Source organism: Monodon monoceros, unplaced genomic scaffold (genome assembly GCF_005190385.1).
Source record: "Monodon monoceros isolate NGI ecotype Baffin Bay Population unplaced genomic scaffold, NGI_Narwhal_1 Super_Scaffold_18, whole genome shotgun sequence".
NCBI lineage: Eukaryota > Metazoa > Chordata > Mammalia > Artiodactyla > Monodontidae > Monodon > Monodon monoceros.
The window spans coordinates 165,508,401-165,527,637 of NW_021703774.1; the positions used below are offsets into that span (position 1 = coordinate 165,508,401).

The window sequence follows — 19,237 nt, forward strand, 5'->3', positions numbered from 1 at the left end:
ACAAACCCGTGTCCCCTGCATCGGCAGGCGGACTCTCAACCACTGCGCCACCAGGGCAGCCCCTCCCTACTCTTTTATCCCCTTCCCCTATAACTGCTTCATTTTTCTGCTTTACATTTTACCCCAATATATATTTATTTGCTTTTGTGTTTCTTGTTTCTCTTTCCACTAGGGCATCAGCCCCATGAGTGCAGTGTTATGGATTTAATTGAACCTCCCCCTGCCAAAAAAGTCTTTGTATGTTGAATTCCTAACCCCTCGTACCTCATGATGTGACCGTATTTGGAGACAGGCTCTTTACAGAGGTAATCAGGTTAAAATGAGGTCATTGTGGTGGGCCCTGATCCGATATGATTGGTGTCCTTATTAAAAGGGGAAATTTGGAGATAGGCACATACACAGGGAGGATGCCATGTGAGGATGGGGATTATGCTGCTCCAAGCCAAGGAACCACCAGAAGCTGGGAGAGAGGACTGGAACAGATCCTTCACTCAGCCCTCAGAAGGAGTCAATGCTGCCGACATCTTGACGCTGGACTTCTAGCCTCCAGAACTGTGAGACAATACATTTCTGTTCTTTAAACTCCTGGTCTGTGGTACTCTGTTATGGCAGCCCGAGCAAACTGATACAGGCCGAGACTTTGTTCTGTTCATCGTTGTATCCCCAGTCTAGAATAGGGCCAGCGTTTAGTAGGCAACACAATTCATGTTTCTTGAAGGAATGAACCTTGGTTGTGATGTGAAGCGAGGAGGACCAGATCCCGGGTGACCGTGCAGATTGAAGAGCGGAGCTGCAGGAGCAGGGCAGAGGTGTGGTGCAGACAAGGGGGGCTGGTGGCTTCAGTCCCTTACAAGTCTCATCCACCCACTTTCTGTTCTTCTTTCCCAAAGTGGTGATCTTTTGCCTGATCAAATCCCATCTTTCTCTTACCCAGTGTGCAAAGCTCATGGGACTTGGGGGCAACTCAGATCTCCCCTTGGGGGAGTGGGGAAGAGAGCTGTCCTCATCCGATCAACGTCTGTGAACAGAGTCCTAAAACAGGTGCTACAGGAGCCACACAAGACTTGCCGTCGAGAGTGTACATTCTGTTGGAGGAGACAGAGCCCTATTTGAGAAAGCCCCTGGTCTGCTGGAGGAGATAAAATATGTGCCCTTGGAGAGCCTCCAGTCTGGTGTGGGTACACAGCCCCTGCCCTGCAGGGAGAGATGGCCAATTGTGATTGGGAGCTTCCAGTCTGATGGGGGAGACATACACACATACATACACTAATAAAATATCCCATAAGAAGCTGCTCCTGGGAGGCCTGGAAAGACTTCCTGAAAGAAGTGGGTTTGCACGGAGTTGGGGGAAGGAAGGGGGGGGGTTCTATATGGTGGGGGGAGGAGGCGTGGGCAGAGCAGGGAGGGACTAAGTAGTTATCTCTCCTTTCCAGTCCCAGGTGAGCTAGCCTGGTATCTGGACACACGGGTGAATACGTGACTGGCACAGCCTTTCAGTGGGCTTCCTAGCCATCACGAATCACCCATTTTTAGGAGAGAAAAAAGACTGTTGACAGGGGACGGGAATAGCTTCTAAAGCCTCCCTTCATCCCTGCTGCTCCTGTTTTCCCAAATGTTGTCTCCCCAGGCCCTGGATCTGGAAGGCAGTGCATGCCCACAGCGCCCTCTGCTGGACGGCATCAGAACAGGCTGAGTGCCAAGGCATTTGTGCAGGCAGCCCCCGGGTTTCCTGCCAGGGAAAAGAGATTCGGAAGTCAGGAATGAAGGATAGACAGACCCTGGGCCCGTGTCTGGGAGGGTCCATATCTGCAACCTGGAGGATTTGGAGCTTAAGAGTGGTGTAGCGGAAGGTTAGTTCTGCTTGTGGTGACCATGATAGTTAACTTGCCCCCCAGATCTTATCAAGGGCTCAGGAGCTGGGGGTGGCCACCGCCCTGGGTAACCAGGACCTCTCCTCCACCCCAGTGCATGGAAGGACCCCTCCTAGCAGACTGCCGATGTCTCATTATATCCTAGAGGATGTGTGTCCCTTTCTTCCTCCAACCTGGCATCTGGGGTGGCTGGAATTGGGGTGGGTGGTCTGGATGCTTCCGAGAGGGGTTGATGGTTGAGAGACTCGAGGTGATGCTCAGATGGCAACGAGGGCCACTGTGCTGGATGGCAGAAGAAGAGAGCTTGGCAGAGCTAGGCTGGGACTCAACTTAGTATTTTCTCCCTTTTTCAGACCAGGATAAAGATGAATTGAGCCTAGGGGAGCTCAGGGGGCCAGCAGTGCCTTGGAGTGGACAGGCAGCCATAGGACAGAGGACCCAGGAGGCCCAGAGACCCACTGGGCTCACTTCATTCTCTCCTTCTACAGAGATCCTGCAGAGAACCTGAGTCCCTGCTTTCCTGTGCACGTTTTTCATGGTGTGAGAGACTAGGAGACCCTTACTGCCATCCCAGCAGGATGCGCATGTGCACACCCGCCCCCAACCCCAGCTTTTGCAGGATGCACAGTGCGAGAAGAGGACAAAGCAGCAAGCTGGAAGTTTCTTAGAAAGGTGGAGGTAGTGCCCAGCTCATGTAAGTCAGTGAGGTGCTAAAGGGACCTTGGTTCCCCCAGCAGCTTGGAGCTGTGGTGGGGATCAGAGAAAGGGCTTGTCTGTCTTAGTGAAGGTCATTACCTGGCTGAAAATCACCAGTGAAGGCTGCCCGCGAACAGTATTTCTGTTGACCCTTTAATCTCAGCTTGTTGGCTCCTGGAATTTTTTCTATTAGAGGCTGTTAGCACGTTGCGGTGATGCTTTTGGCCTGTTAGGAATTCCTGTTTTAGTCCCCGTTTTCCCTGACTGCTGCAAAGGGATGAATGATTTTGAGGAAACAAGGCAGGCTGCTAGAAGATTTCCAGATGAACCTTGTGTTTGGTTTTGGGGTCAGTCTGTGTAGATTCCAAGACGAAATGGTGGCTGGTGACGATTTTCAAAGAAATATATTTCGTGGGACCACTAATGGCTTCTGAGAAAAATCTGAAACGGGGCAAACAGCTCTGCAGAGATATTACAGCAGGTGCTCTCAGCGTCTGGCTGTATCCCCTCAGCTCCATTCAGCTCAGCGCACAGGGGCTGAACACCTGCTGGCACCTGTCCTTTGCCAGTGGCTTTCTCTAGCTGCGGAAGTCAGCGTGGCTGGTGCACCTGTGGCCAGCCTCGAGTAATGCCCTTGGGAGGGAGGGACCCTCAACCAGTGGCTGAATGGAGCTGATGCACATACACTCCATTCCTTCCCTGTGAGCTTCGAGATGCATCTACTCTTGTTCCTAGAGTTCCCCAGGGGGATGAGGGTCCACACCCATCGTAGTAACCAGGTTCGTAACATCCCCTTTCTGCGTGTCCTTCCTGCAGCTATTTCAATTCCTCACTCGCCTAGGGTGTTTCCTAGAATCACGCAAATACATTATTTGCACTGAATCCTTATCTCAGGCTCTGCTTCTGGGGGAACTACTGTGGCCAACTTGTCCCAATTTTCCTGGGATTGTCCCAGTTTTAAAACTCAAAGTCCCACGTCCTGGGACCCCCTCCCCCACCAAGTTCCAGGCAAACTGGGGGACAGTTGGTCACCTGAGAGAGACAGACGTAAGACAGATGTAATCATACTAAGTGAGGCAAGAGGATCACTGAACCACTATTTTGAGAGCCAAGCACAGGCTTCGAGAACAAAAGAGCAGACACAAGTGTAATTTCGTCATATCATCAGGTTCAACAGTTTTTATGAGCTAAAAGCCTTTAAGAGAACAGTAGCCACCATTTACAAAGAAGCCATTCCTTTGAGAACAGGCACACGCATACAGCCCCAGGGTATGCTTTGCTAATTATTGGTGAACATTAGATGCTGGTGTCCAGGATTCCACAATGTCTACATAACTGGCTACCAGGCAGAAAGGTGATGTGTATTCCAAGAACAAGAAGTGTCACAGGCACCATGGGGACATTACAGGTGAGCAGGCAAGGGGATGGGGTAGCCCGTCGTAGGCACTTGAGGCTCTGAGGGGGACAAGCACCGGCCATGCCACTTGAGCCAAAGCCATCTGGGCAAATAGTGAAACTATGCCGCGGGCGTGCCCACATTCGGCCACAGTGAGACGAGGCGCTTTGCCTTGGAAAGCGGCTGTAAGCTCAAGGTCGCTGGCTCTGAGCCAAGGAGATTTGCAGCATGAACAGGAGAAATCCCACTTTGTCAGGCTACCTGGGAGGCAGTGCTGTCGAGAGGCTGGGGGCCGGGTGAACACGTGGGTCAGGGAGCTCCACAGTGGGGACTGGAGGCCTGGCCGGGAGATGCCGCCAAGCTCCTGACCTTGGGACGGATCTCTGCGGATCAGATTATCCAGCTGCAAAATGCCGCCGCGCCCCTGCCCTGTTTATTTTTACACAGCTGAGGAATGTGCCCATTTTCGTTGTTTTCTCTAGTCCTTGCTAGATTGGTGCGGAATAAAATATCTTCCAAATGCCATGGCAGTGAACACACAACCTATTTCCTGGGGGTAGCAGAGCCCTTCTCTTTCCCTTCCCAGGGCACGAAGGATGCAGAATGCATTTGTGTCTGGGCACCACGTATATTCCAATATGAAAGCAGTGAGAGGCAGCATTTGGACCCTGCCACGGCAGGCGCTGCAGCGCCACACAGGTCCCAGCCAGGCAGGTGAAGGAGGTGACAAGTCCCTTGGGGTAGGCTGCACACAGATCTCAGGAGGCTCCTCCAAATAGGAAACTTGAGGGGTCTTTTCTGACAGCTGTTCCACGTGAACAGCTGGAAGGGAAGAAGAGGAACCCTTGCTGTCTCAAGTGTCTGAGGAGCAGGTGAAAACCCACCAGCAGCTAGTCTTGGGACCAGCAACTCCATTCATCAGCCCTAGCAGCGGAGGACCGTAGATGCCATTGGTTTGGTCCACAGGCAAGGGACAGGTTGAGAAAACAACAGTGCCGGCTGGAAACGTATGCTGCTTATTTCCACGTCCAGTGTGAGTCTGCCTACGTGTGGGGTCCAGTTTTCCTGGGATCTGGGGTTGGTCTCCTCGGCTGAGGGGTCTGAGAGCGAGGGCTTTGCCTCTGGGCGTAGCCACAGCTTGGACCCTTGAGGCAGGGACTCCCCCCGCCCCCGCCCCGCTTCCCTGGACACGGAGACCCACAGCTACCTCCGCCCTGGCTGAAGTGGTCAGTTTTATTCACACACCAATGAGTGTCAGAAAGCTTAGGGCGGTCTTCAGTGCCAATGGTGCCTGAGGCCACACCCACAGAGGGCAGGACCGCAGGGTGGGGGTGTGGCCAGTGAAGACACACCCACCTGGGTGGCCAGGAAGTGAGGAAACAGTTCATGGAGCAGACATCCTTCAAATGCTTCTCACCAAGCTCCAAAAAGCACAGGAACACCACCTAATATGTTCACTATGCCACCCCAGTGTGCCTGGCATACAGTAGGATCTCAATAAAGGATTTTTGAATGTCAGTGCCTGAAGAACCCAAAGGGAGATCTAGACCAGCATTTTCCCTACTGAATAACCCGGGGAGAGAGACCTGAATCACCCGTTGGAGACTGACAATGCATATTTACATATTCATGGGACTGAGTTGTCCTGACTTCAAGAAATCTGTTTTCCTAGTGTTTTCCCAACATATTTGCCCGCCAGACAGTTTCTCATGAATTGCTAATTCACGTATCAACCAAGAAATAGTGCTGAAAATGCTGATCTAGTGTCACCTCATCCTTTTACAAAATATGAAAAGGGGCCCAGAGAAAGAAAGCAACTTGCCAGAAGTCACACAGCAAAGTAGTGGTGGAGTTTAGACCAACATGTAAATTCCCCAGCTTTTAGCTCCACGTTCTTTCCACTAAAGGCTGGGCCTTTTTGGACAGCACCATTAAGCATTTGTACCCTCCTGATTCTTCAGCCAGGCAGGGCATCAAAGTCCTTCTGCATGACCTAGAAAGCAAGGGCCAGGTTAACAAAGACTCCAGATTAATCCAAATCAATCCCGATGTCTGGGGCATCGGTTCACCTACTCAAGAACCCTTGGAACCACTTTAGCTTCAATATATGTGCTAATTACCTAAGGTTCTTCTCTCTTCCTTAAAGCAAGTCCCTTTGGTCCTCTGCTTGGCAATCCTGGGGCAGATTCCTGAGACCCATGTCCTCTCAATACCACTGGAGTTTTTAAACAATGTCTCTTACCCAGATGTCCCCCAAAGCCCTTGGGTTATCTGAAATCAAGGAGCATTTGTTCCTCTGCACCTTTGGGTGCGGAGCAGGGGAATCAGGGAGTGCACAAGTCAGCAACTTGCTTGTGCATCAGAGTCGTCCAGGGCTCCAGCAACTGCTACTGGGGCAGGGTCTGAGACAGGTCCCTGGAGAAGGGGGTGGTGTGCCCATCGCTCTGCTGGGCTTCTCAGTTCCTCCTTCCAGGGGTCTTGCAGCACTGGTTTTACACTGGGAAGGTACTGGGCAGGTACTGGACCACCTGAGCTCCGGTCATTGTCCACACTGAGCTTGGAGACCCAGAAGCAGGTTAAGCAGGAGTCTGGCCAGCTCAGTCCCACCTGGTCACCTTAAGGGGGAAAGAGGCTCAGAAAGCACATGGGACTTGTTCAAGGTCACACAGACAATCAAGCAAGTCCATGGTCACTAAGAGGGAAACACCTCAGAGGCAGAGAATCTGGGAATATCAAAGCAGGGGGAACCCCCCCGCCAACCCCGGCTCCAGGGCACCCAGAGAGGGATAGCCACTTGCCCAAACCAGTGCCAGCCATTTCAGCTCTCAGCCTGACAATATTTCCATTCCTGGGGGGCCAAGAAGGGGATGCCACGCCCCTTCCTCCTTCCCCTGGAGCTGGGACTGCTGGCTGCATAGCTGCACAAGTGTTATTTTGTGGGGGAGGACGCGTGCAGGGAGATGACAAGGTCTGGAGCCAGAGCCTCGAGCCCTCATCCCTCTGTGTGGGCGGCTGCCCGGCTGGCTTCCTCCCCAGGGCGGGGGTGTGGGGGGGTCTGAAGCAGAACAGTCAGCCAAGCAGCAGATGGGACTTGATCTGAAGTCTCCAGCCCCTTCCCCTCCACGTGGGAGGGGTCACCGGCTTTTTGAGGAGAGCCTCAGAAGGTCTGGGGAGGTGAAATCCCCTCGTGGGAGATTTTGCAACACAGCAGGAGGGTTGGGCAGGGTGTGCATTGGGGGTGGGTGGCGTGCGGGATAGGGTACCGCATCCTGGTGGGACTGCCTTTTCTCCATACGTGATGGGTGTTCTGCTGAAACACCCCTCTCTCTCACCCGCTGCTGAAGACTGGGCATTTCTTTTTTTTTTCTTTCTTTTTTTTTTTTTTTGCAGTACACGGGCCTCTGACTGTTGTGGCCTCTCCCGTGGCGGAGCACAGACTCCGGACGCGCAGGCTCAGCGGCCATGGCTCACGGGCCCAGTCGCTCTGCGGCATGTGGGATCTTCCGGGACCGGGGCACGAACCTGTGTCCCCTGCATCGACAGGCGGACTCTCAACCACTGCGCCACCAGGGAAGCCCAAGACTGGGCATTTCTTGAGTCTTCATGAGGCTTCATGAAGGTGTTTGATCCATGGGGTCCTCCACATATCCCTGAAGGGGGACATCTGGGAGGAGGGTGCTTCTCGCCAGGGCCCTGGGGCCAGAAGGGAATCCTTTCCTTGGTTAGGAAAGGTTAAGGCCCTGGAGAGGGGGCTGGGCAAGGGCATGGATTCAGTGTGGAGTCCCAAGCTGATGGACTTCCTTGGTGAGGTCCAGACCCACTTCCAAGGGAGTCTGCAGGACAGAGGTGATGGGGCCCCAGCCATGAGGGAATCTGAGGCTGGGACACACCTGTCCCCACATGGTACACATGGTGGGCCTGAGAGAGGGACGTCCCCAGGGGCTCTCTGCTTTGAAGCTTCAAGAGTCTTTCATTTCATCGAATAAATCACGGCTCCCAGTGGAAGCTGCACTGCAGATGCACTGCAGCCAAGCAAGGTTCTCTGTTGCAAACAAAGCCCCTCCGTCTCACAGCGCGCTGTGGCCACTATCCCCAAACGCCCCTGACCCAGGTGGCTCTCTAGCCCCTCAGCACACGGGGGTAGAGCTTGCATTACGCAATCCCTGAAAGTGTGTAAAATGACTTCAGGGGTCGTCTGGTTTCTCCACTGGCTTCTGTGACCATGGCTCAGAATTCTTCGGGGACTGCTTTTGCACAGGCTGCGGCTTGACGCTAACACCTTGGCTTGCAGGGTGCCTCCCCTTGTCCTGCCCATCTCCTCTTTTTAGATAGGAAGTCACAAATAGTCTGCAAACCAACACTAAAATATATGAAGGGCTTCCAAGCCAAAATAAAAGTTCCCCGGGTGACTCTTTTAAAGTGCTGGGAAGGATGGTTCTCCGGGCAGTTTGTAAGTGGGATTTAGGGTCTGTCACCATGGAGACAAATGCTCATCCCACAGCGCAGCTGGCAGAGGGGGTCTCCCTCTGCCTGGATGCAGGCTTGCGGGTCTGGTTACTTTCAGGCTTTGGGGCCGCTCATCCACCCTTTATTTGAGGGGGGCCATTGCCCATGTGACCCTCCTCCAGAGAGAACTCAGGCTTAAACTGTATTCTCTCTCCCCCTACCCCCCAGTGGCAGTAAATTCCACGGCTCTCCGGATGTCCGGGCAGAAAGGAACCTTTGAATGTTCTGGGGTTCTAGTCCAACTCCCTCACCTCACCCACTTATTTTACAGGTGGCAAAACCGAGGCCCAGAAGGGAGGGAGGGAGGAGCTGGCCTAAAGTCGCACAATTAGGTGGTAGCAAAGTTGGCATTGAACTCAGGCCTCCTGATTGCCAATCCAGGGCTCTTTCTAGCAACCAGTATATTGGCTACAGTTTCAAGAGTCCCCCTACCAGGCCCACGTGGTCTCCTCCCTCCCCGCCACTGCCCCAGCCCCCTTCTCCCCCACTACACATAATTCGGGTTATAGCAGAGCATATTGAACCCTAGGCTCTCATCCCAGTGCCGCAGGAGCACGAACAGCTGGCGGGCGGCAGCCTTGAGCGTGCCCCGCGTGCGGCCCTCGGGCACCTCCTGCTGCTCCAGCCACGAGTTGGCCTTGGCGGCCACCAGCTCCCACTCAACGAAGTAGGAGGCGGAGCTGTGCTCCAGCCACGCCAGCGCCACCACTGTGGCCCACAGCTGCCCTGTGTGCTCTACCGCAGCCCTGGGCTCCCAGCCCGGCTTGCCCTCGGCCAGAGGCTCCGGGGAGAAGCTGTCACAGGAGAGGTGCCGAGGTGAGGGGCTGGTGCACGTCGGGGGACTCGGGGGCTGGCGGGCGGTGAGGGACACTCGGTGGCAGGTGAAGGGTGAGGTCCACTTGAGCTTCTCCATGGGGATGTGGGTGGCCTCACAGAAGGCTTGGTTGAGAAGGAAGGCTCCGGAGGCCAGCTGCAGAGACACCTGTGTGTGTGGGAGCCCCTCAGTGGGCCTCAAACTTTTTAGCCCATGGAGCCCCAGGCCATGCCCAAGTCTGGGTGAACACAGCCCGCTGGTTCACACCTCCCCCAGCCAGCTCGCCCCACCTACCTGGGGGATTTGCGGAATACCCAGCCCAGCCGAGCACCGCCATGCTTTATCCCACTGGTACTTCAAGCTGATGACTTTCCAAGCCCAGCTCAACATCCTCACTCCAGACCTGCTTCTTTTCCTGGGCAGGTGGACCCAGCTCGGCCACTGGGACCATCCACTGCCATCCAACAGACTCTGGGCAGCTAACCACCCTCTTCCTCCCTCCATGTCAATCGGTTACCAAGTCCCAACGGGTCCCACTTTCTGAACAGCTCTGCAGCCCACCATCTGCCACTTCATGTTGTCCCTGCCTCTACTTCCCTCCCCTGTCCCCCCACCTTCACTCCATCTTTCCTGCATCCTGAGGGGTCTTTGTAAGGCAGAGGCCTTGTCACTTTTTGGAGGCCACCAGCTCAGTAGTTTCAATTTTCTCCTAGAATAAATCCAAGCTATGATTTCCAAAGCGCTGGCTCGTCCTTGACTCCTTCCCCTCCACCCATTCTCCAGCCCCCAAGCTCGCTCTCTCATGTGTAAACTGTCGGCTTAACCATGTAACTCCAGCATGTAAACTATGGGCTTAACCATTACATCCTTCCAGAAGCCATGCGTCATTCCTCCCTGACCTCAAGCCTGGAGTAGGTTTCTCCCTCCCTCCCCATCTCCCCCACCAAACCCAACTGCTCCCTCACAGCACCTAACGATCAGAATTGCCCGGTTTCCTTGGCAGTGCCGTGAGCGCAGGGACCATGTTCACCGAGTTCAAGGTTGTCTCCCCGGGGCTAGCGCTGTGCCTGGCTCAACAAATCCTTGCTGAGTGAATACATGCCTCCTGCTCTATTGCCCGGGGTATTTGGAAACTCCAAGTGACACTAGGCACTTGGGTGTGCAGGGGCTGCAGCGGGGCAGTGAATCTCAAACCGTGTCCCTCCTTTCAGCACCTCTCGCTCCCCAACCTTGCTGAGCCCCAGATGTGGCAGGACCAGGCTCCCTTTCTCCTCGATTCAGAGACACCCACTCCCGACCTGGGGCATCTGCAGAGCCACTTGCTAAACATGTTGCATGTCCCTGGGGTGTTCATTTTACTTGCATGTGAATCATTTCAAGGCTTATTTTTATGTATTGAAAAACAGACACACAGAGGTGGTGGAGTGGAGTGCAAGATTCCCGTGAAATTTTAAAGCGAAGGTGGCAGATTGCAAAGAATTTTCACGGTGCTGGCGCTGGCTTTTAGCAACACTCCTAAACCCCAGATGGAGGACTCAGGCAAACTCCCTCTGCCTGGCTGCTACGTGGGCGGGAAGGTCTAGGTCTTCTTCCCTTGGTGGAAGGGGAGCAGGGCAGCCCCTCTGCTGAGTGTGGGCCTGGGGTCTGGGGTCTGGGGCACTCACCAGCGGGACATAGTCCAAGCTCTGGCTCCCTGGGGTTGACTCTGGAGCCTTGGTCAGCGGCTTGCCCAGGAAGCCCTTGGCCGCTCGCGTCAGCAGCCTGGACTTGTTGAGATTCAGCCTGTGTGGGTGGAGCCGGGGAAGAGTGACCACCGCTGCCCCAGTGGTGTCCCTGGTCATCCCACACCCCCGAGAGCCCACTCAACAGCTTCTGAAAGTCAGGGCTGCGAGGGGCAAGGTAGTGTTCTTTTTAGGACCCTCTTTTGATAGCATGTTCTTGTTCAGCCCAGTGGTCAGAGAGTCTCATGCTAGCCCTCTCAGGGGGACTTGCATTTGCAAAGACACCGTGAACCCGTGGGAAGTGAACTTGGGGCGGAGGTGGTTTCTGCAGGGTGATACCTGAAGGCAGTGCTATCTCTGGGCAGGGGTCCTTCTTGGCATCCTTAAGATTGTTCATTTTCATGTAAATGTCAGCCTGGGCCTGCCTTTGGCCTTCCAAGCTAGGGACAGTCCTGGGAAAATGGGTGGCGGTAGAGTGAACCCCCAGTGGAAATCCCATGTACCTGGATCCAAAGAGAGCCTCTGAGGCCTTCAAGGAAGAAAGGGTGTTGGTGGCCAGACTGCGCAGGGGACCTGGAGAGCCACAGAATGACAGTTAGGGCTTGACAGATGACCCTGTCCAGATGCTCACTACCCAGATGGGGAAACAGAGGCCCAGAGAGGGCCAGGGGCTTGCCTACACCCCTAGGGATCTGAGCTAATGATTGGGCTGCAGGGCTGTTTCTGATGCAATTGGTATGGGGAGGGGAGAAATATGTGGGTCTGTGTGTAAAGAAGCAGGCCTCCAAGTTCCCTTGGCTCGTGGCCCCTGGCATCTTCTGGAAGGTTACCTGTGGGGACAGTGACAACTTCACATCAACCCCCTTCAGCCCTGAGTAGGGACATTGGGTTTCCTCAATGGGCACATTGCTTGAAGATTCTCGGCAGAGTGAGGTGGTAGAATGGTCCCTCCGCTGGGAATTGGGATGCCTGATTCCTGGCCTAGCTCCGTTACCAACTTGCTGTGTGACCTTGGGCAAGTCACTTCACCTCTCTGGGTCTCAGTTTTCTTCCTTTAAAGTATGGATACTCCTATTTATCGTACATGGAACTGTTTTGAGGAATAAAAGAACCAACAAGGACTTTGTTGGGTTAAGACACTCTCTTGGCCCAAAGATCTATCACTATTTTAATTAAAGGGAGAGCTGGCTGACTGCCCACTCACCTTCAGGAGTAGCATACTTCTCGCGGCCCGGGGATGTGTTCTCACTGAAGGGCGCAGTGGGGCTTTCCTCCACATCTACGATAGAGGAAGCCAGTGAGGCCTGAGCTCCCAGCCCTCCCCCTTACCTCCCATCCTCCCAAGGAGAGTGCTGGTCTGAATTCACAATACCTGGGGATGGGCTGGGAGAGCAAGGTCAAGGTTCCCATCCCTGTCTGGATGGGCCTTCATCTCCCAAAGATACCACCTGTGCTCCACTGTAAGGGTTGGACATGCCTGGGTTCAAATCCCAGCTCTCCCAATGATTAGCTGTGTGACCCCAGGGAAAGTTACTTGCTTTATAAGTTTCAATTGCAAATCGGGGATAATAGTATTGATCTGTGTTGTTGTAAAGATTAAATGAGATAATACACAGATAGTGCTTAGTGCCTGGTCCATGATAAGTGCTCAGTAAAGCCGCGAGCTACAGACCCAGCAGGGAAGCAGGAGCAGGTCAGCGGCCTGAGCGTGGTGTTTGGAGGTGGGCGGAAAGGTGGGTTCATGCCAGCTCTCCAGGAGGGATCAGACATGGCATTGACATGTCAGAGGGCTCTGAGCCTCAGTTTTCCCATCTGCAAAATGGGGATAATACTTGCACATCGTTTGTTCAAAATATATAATCAGGATGATTATTCTTATGACTATTATAATATTTCAATGGCTGGAGAGTGACGGGCATATATACTATATAGGAATGATCCAAATTATGGAAAAAGCTTCATGCACAGATTTGTTCTGGAAAGCCTCTGTCTCCCTTATGAGACCGTTAGTAGCTTCGTGAGGGCAAGAAGCTCTGATTATCACTGGGTGCTCAGGGGGCAGCACAAGAGTGAACCAGTGACTGAATGAATGAGGCAACCAGCAGGCAGAGAGCATGGTGGTTAATTAACCTCATGGACTCTGGAGCCAGACACGGCTTGTTCAAATCTCGGTTCTCTCGTGCATCTGCGGTGTGACCTTGTGTAAGTCAATTAATCTCTCTGAGCCTCGGTTTCCTCATCTCTTAATGTGGAAAATAAAAGAAACACTCTCAGATGGGTGTGAGGAGTCATGGATAATTAAAGCAGTGCCCAGCACATAGAAAACCCTCAGTGAGTGTTAGCCATTGTCATCCTTGGGGAGGGAAAGGGCTTGGGATAGACTAAGAGTTTAGACGTCCGACACACTGTGCGTGAATCAGAGGACAATTCAAAAGAAGGGATTTGTGATTTTGATGGAAGCCATGGGCCACCAGTAGCTGAGCTACAGAGAAAGGAAAGGGTAGGCCAGAAGTTTCCTCTAGACTGGTAACCCAGCTTGGCTCAGGGGTAGAGCAGGTTCCCCTTGGTTTTGGAGGCTCTGAGGGACCAAGGAGCTGGCAGAACTCCTTAATTCTGAAGAGATCCTCCTCGGGATTTTCACCTCCTTACAAACTGTTCCTTTTTTAACCCATCAAAGTCTGTGAGCACTTTCTAATCCCTCACGTAAAACATTGTTATGATCTGGGGGTCGGGGCTAGTGGCCAGGTGGGACCTCTGATGTCCTTCCCATGCACAGAAGAAGGCAGGAGATGCTCATTGTACATGTGAGGGCACGTAGGAAGGGGTTAGGACTAGTGCAGCAGTTAGGCTGTCTTTAGTGGGACAAAAAGACACGCAGACATCCAAGACACAGAGGATTAAGGCAATCCTGTGAATTAGTAAAAGGTCACCAGATGGTCAAATCATGGATCTTCAAGGACCCAAGCTGCAGGCATAATGAAATCAGGTGAAGGTAGAAAGGATGCTTCTGGGAATCCTGGAAGAAGCAGAAGGTGGGATGGAACCGCCTCTTTGCTTTTTCCTTTATTAGGTTTCCTGGCATTCAGTACCTGGGAGGACTCAGAGGTTGGAGGCGGGAAACAGCCACTGAGGTTGGTGGACCTTGAAAAGGGAGAGGTGGGGAATGGTGTGGGCACGTGGGCAGGGAGGCCAGGCTGCTCTCTGGCTCCCGGTGGCTCTCTCAGCAAAGCTGTGTAAACGACGCATGCCTGGGCCATGCTGAGCCCTGCTGCCCTTCTCAGGCCTCAGAGAATCCAGGAAACCTGGCCTTGCTCTCGCCCCATAAGGCCCAGAGTGAAGACTCAGAGAGAGAGTCCTTCGGGGCCTCGGACATGAGTGTGCAGTGGCTCAGGGGCCCAGGCTTCAGAGTTCACCGGAGGCGGCTCTTACTTAGGTTCTGAAATTTGCCATCTCCGGCAGCCGAGTCTTCCCCAGGCATCGTCTGGGACCGCCCGAAACCAGCAGAAGTGCCCCTCGACTGTTGGGTCAGCACCCGAGAGCTGACCATCCGCAACACAGCACCTTCATGAGGACAAGGAGAAGGGGTCAGATGGGTACAACTGTGCCAGTCTTTTGCCTCTTCCCCAAGGAAGATGGGCTGGGAGAGCAAGGTCAAGGTTCTGGCTTCACTCTGTCAATTATCTAAAGGCAGGGAGGCATTGCAGAAGGTAAGACCATGAGCTCTGAGCCAGAATGACCTGGGTTTGAACCCCAGCCCCATCTCTGACTAGCTGGATGGGGTACTGACCACTCTGAGCCTCCATTTCTTTACCTGGAAAATGGGGAGAATAATACTTACCTTGCCAGGTAAATTCTACTGCTGAGATAATGTTCAGAAAGCACCTATGTTTTCTAGTTAGTTAGAAGGCTGGTTTTCTCAGAAACACCCCGTTTCCCTTCTCTCTCAGCTTGGTGTCTCAGAAACTGAGGTCCCAGTTTCCTCTCCCACAGGGCAGGGCCCTGAGTCCCAGAGCATCACCATCAGGGTATGAAGATGAAGCTACAGCAGCCAACAGTGTGTTTTGGGAAACTCCATTCTCGGAGAACACTAGTTTGGAAGTTGTTCCTTAAAAAATGAAGAGTTCCAGGGCTTTCCTGGTGGCGCAGTGGTTGAGAGTCCGCCTGCCAGGCACAGTCAGGGTGACAGTGCCCAGTGGGTGAGAAGACCCAGTGGAGTGACAGCCTGGGCTGCTGGCCAGAACCTGAAATCAGAGGAACTGAGGCAGAGAGGGAGGGAGTGGGTCGTTGAATATTTTGGTACCAGATTTTTAAAAAGCAGGGTGGGGGGAGGGCAGAGGAATCAGAAAAGGCATATTTTGTTTCCAAACACAATTCTTTCAGGAGTTCTGCTTTAAAAAGAAAAAGCTGCTGCAAAGAACAGAAAATGTATTGATAATTCAGGAAAGAAAAAGTGCATATAGTCCATAAACATACGAAAAGTTTTCAACAAAGAAGCTAAAGAAATTCCCCAAAGGTACTTTTCTCCCCTCTCAGTTTAGTAGGTTTAGAAAGATAAACAATTTTCAGTGGTGATGAGGATAGAAAACCTTCCTCATGATAACCTTTGGGGGCAGGGTCAGTTTGGTAACATACATCACAATAATTTAAAATGGGCCAACTCTTTGATATGCAATCTTAGTTCTGAATGTCAGCCCTGAGGAGATTACCAGACAGGTGCACAGGGATGTTCTTTGCAGCACAATTTACAATAATCAAAAGGGGAATAAACAGGGCTTCCCTGGTGGCGCAGTGGTTGAGAGTCCGCCTGCCGATGCAGGGGACACGGGTTCGTGCCCTGGTCCCAGAAGATCCCACATGCTGCGGAGCGGCTGGGCCCGTGAGCCATGGCCGCTGAGCCTGCGCGTCCGGAGCCTGTGCTCCGCAACGGGAGAGGCCACAACATGAGAGGCCCGCGTACCGCAAAAAACAAACAAAAAAACGGGAATAAACAAAAGGTCTAATAATAGGTGGCTACATTCTGAAAAACCTTAAGAGGTGGTGGAGGGACTTCCCTGGTGGTCCAGTGGTAAAGAATCCTCCTTCCAGTGCAGGGGATGCCGGTTGGATCCCTGGCTGGGGAACTAAGATCCTACGTGCCGTGGGGCACAACTACTGAGCCCACGTGCCTCGGCTAGAGAGCCTGCCTGCCGCAAACTACAGAGCCCACGCGCTCTGGAGCCTGCGCACCACAACTAGAGAGAAGCCTGCACGCCACAACAAAGAGCCCGTGTGCTGCAACTAAGACCTGATGCAGCCAAAAATAATCAATCAATAAATAAATTAATTAAACATTAAAAAAAAAGAGGCAGTGGAGAGGAGTAGGAGGGAGCACAGACTCTGAAACCAGGCTACTGGGAGTCAAAGCCTGACTCTGCCCTTCACTGCTGTGTGACCGTGGGCAAGTTACTTACCCCCTCTGCCTCTGCTTCCCCACCTGTAAAATGGGGGAAACAGTATCTTCTTTGCAGAGCTGTTTTGAGGATCAAATGATTTAATGTATATAAAGGGCTTTGGAACGCTGTCTAATTGGCTGCTATGATGATGATCACTCCCTGCAGTGGGGTACCTGCTGCTATTAAAATGAAAAGACGGAAAGATATTTCCCACACCCAGAGTTTGTACGATATAGCACATATTGGTATGATCCAGTTTATGCAAAATTATGTCTTTTGATTTCTCTACATGTAGACACCTGTAGAAAGAAGTCTGGCAGGATGATCACACCAAGGGATTAATTAGTACTCATTTCTGGATAATTGGCAGTCCCAGTCACTTTTGTTTATTTTATGTCTTTCTATATTTAATTTTAATTTATTTTTTTATTGAAGTATAGTTGAGTTACAATAGTGTGTTAGTTTCAGGTATACAGCAAAGTGATTCAGATTTATATATGTATATATATATATATATATATACACACACACACACACCCACGTATATATTCTTTTTCAGATTCTTTTCCCTTATAGGTTATTATAAGATGTTGAGTAGAGCTCCCTGTGCTATACAGTAGGTCCTTCTTGGTTACCTGTTTTATATATGTGTGTATATGTTGATCCCAAACTCCTAATTTATCTCTCTCCCCCTTTCCCCTTTGGTAACCATAAGTTTGTTTTCTATGTCTGTGGGTCTATTTCTGTTTTGTAAATAAGTTCATTTGTATCTTTTTTTTTTTTTAGATTCTACATGTAAGTGATATCCTATGATATTTGTCTTTCTCTGGCTTATTTCACTTCATATGATAATCTCGAGGTCCATCCACATCTTTCTATATTTTAGAATTTTCTACAGTGAGCACATACCAATTGGAAAAATACAATCAAGTCATATTCATTTAGTGGGAAAAGGGGAGTGGGATGGTTTCACAGCCCTCTGCAGAGCAGTGGGATGGGGGTTCTTGTGCCCCCTACCCCCTGGCGGCCAAACCATCTGCTGGGGGGCGTTTTAGCTTCAAGGCCCTTCCCTGAACCCCTCCCCACCAGTCTAGGCTACTTTGTATCCCAGTCCCCCTCCTCTGGCCCACTTGGGAATTGCTTGGCCCTCAGAAGAGCCCTGGCCGCGCACATGCCTTACCAGAGTTGGGGTATCCCACGACGGTGGGCAGGTAACGGCTCTTGCTTCTGTCCACAGGCACGAAGGCTGTGTACTTGCTGATGACGTTGCAGGCCTTGCTGGTGTGCACGGCGTTCACTCGGTAGCGGCGGCTGGACCCTGCAGAGGGAGAAGGGGGGGGTCACTGTGTGGAGTGGGAAAGTCCTCCGTGACATGGAAGCTCTGGAAGCTAAAAGGAGGGCTAGATCCATGGTCCCATCTTTGGAATTAAATAAGCCCTTAAAATTAAGGAGTTACCAACTTGCCATTAAGGTCATTTAAAAGAAACCCTCAAGATTATTAAAACCTCCAACATCACTTCATAAAATAAGGATATTTTAATGCAAAAGAAGTAAGACATCTAATAAAAAATGACAGTTACTTTCCTTAAATAACTTTAGTGTTATTAAAAAAAAAAAACCAAATCTCTGTGTTGTCAGTATCTTCTATTTTCATTTTGCAGCTCTCTGATGAGAATCTTGCTGCAGGATTTCACAGGTCCCCTGGCTGTGTGGGGACCATTGGTCTGGCCCATTGGGACAACCTTGCAGGGACAAACCAGAGAGGGAGAGTGGTGAGCATAGGGTCACACAGCAAGTTAAGAATGGACCTGAGATCAGGACTCAAGATGGTCCCCAAAGCCCAGGCTCTTCCTACTGAGCAGGTGAGCAGTCTCCTTGGCGTGAAGGATGGACAAATGTCCTGTAAACTGTAAGGTAAAGTGCTCGTGGGAAGAAAAAAAAAATTATAAAAATACAAATAATATAAAATATAAACCATGTAGTATTGTTATATAAATAAAGCCTAAACTATAACGAATAATAGAAATATTCTCTATTTATATCTCTATTTATCTGTTCTCCAGGTGTGTTCCATCAAGATCCCACGAATCACTGTCTTGAAAGTTTGCCCCAATTCCTGAACTAAATTAGTCTCCCCACCATCCCTGTTATACAATTTCTTGGATCCCTGTGTTTCTTCTTAATAGCATTAGGACAAATGCGCTCAATTAATTGTGCTTATTTGATTAATGCCGGCTGGCTTCCCTGCTAGCCTGTGTCAAGCACTCATAAGTAAGGACGGGTATGGTGGTGGCCACTGCACTGCTCAACCCTGAGCCTGGCCCCCAGCTGATCCATACTCAATAAATGGCCTTGATTGGTTACTGGGTGGACCGATTAGATCTAGGGGTTCTGTGGGAAGATAGGTGTGGTCCCAGAGCAGCAAGGCAGGTGGAATAGGGCGATCCCCACGGTTCTGTCTCGGGAGCCCTACAGGGGCGCTGCAGGGAGATGCCCTGGGAAGTGAGGAGGAGTGAGGGGCGTGTAGCTGAGGAAAAGGAGAGAGGAGAGGACTGGTTACCGGGTGGGTGTGGGAGGTGGGAGGAGCGTGGGGCTGGGAGGGGGCAGATCAAGCAGGGGGTGGAGCCCTGGGCCGCTGTGTGTGTGTGTGTGTGTGTGTGTGTGTGTGTGTGTGTGTGTGTGTGGAGGGGGACTGTGGGGGTCAAGGGAGGCACCTGGGGGCAGAGATGGGGAGGGGAGGCGGAGCATTGGGCAGTGGCAGGGCAGTGGGGAGAAGGAAGGGGGTGGAGCCAGGGGGGAGG

The 19,237-nt window shown here is 52.0% G+C and overlaps 1 protein-coding gene across 1 annotated transcript in view; it reads right to left on the reverse strand.

Moving 5' to 3' along the window:
- Positions 1-8,956: 8,956 nt before the first annotated feature.
- Positions 8,957-19,237, reverse strand: part of VWA5B1 (von Willebrand factor A domain containing 5B1) — a 40,016-nt gene continuing 29,735 nt past the window's right edge. The window contains 6 exon segments of the mRNA XM_029230652.1: positions 8,957-9,451; positions 10,948-11,065; positions 11,508-11,577; positions 12,209-12,283; positions 14,452-14,565; positions 17,617-17,754. Coding sequence (XP_029086485.1) covers positions 8,957-9,451; positions 10,948-11,065; positions 11,508-11,577; positions 12,209-12,283; positions 14,452-14,565; positions 17,617-17,754 — 1,010 coding nt within the window.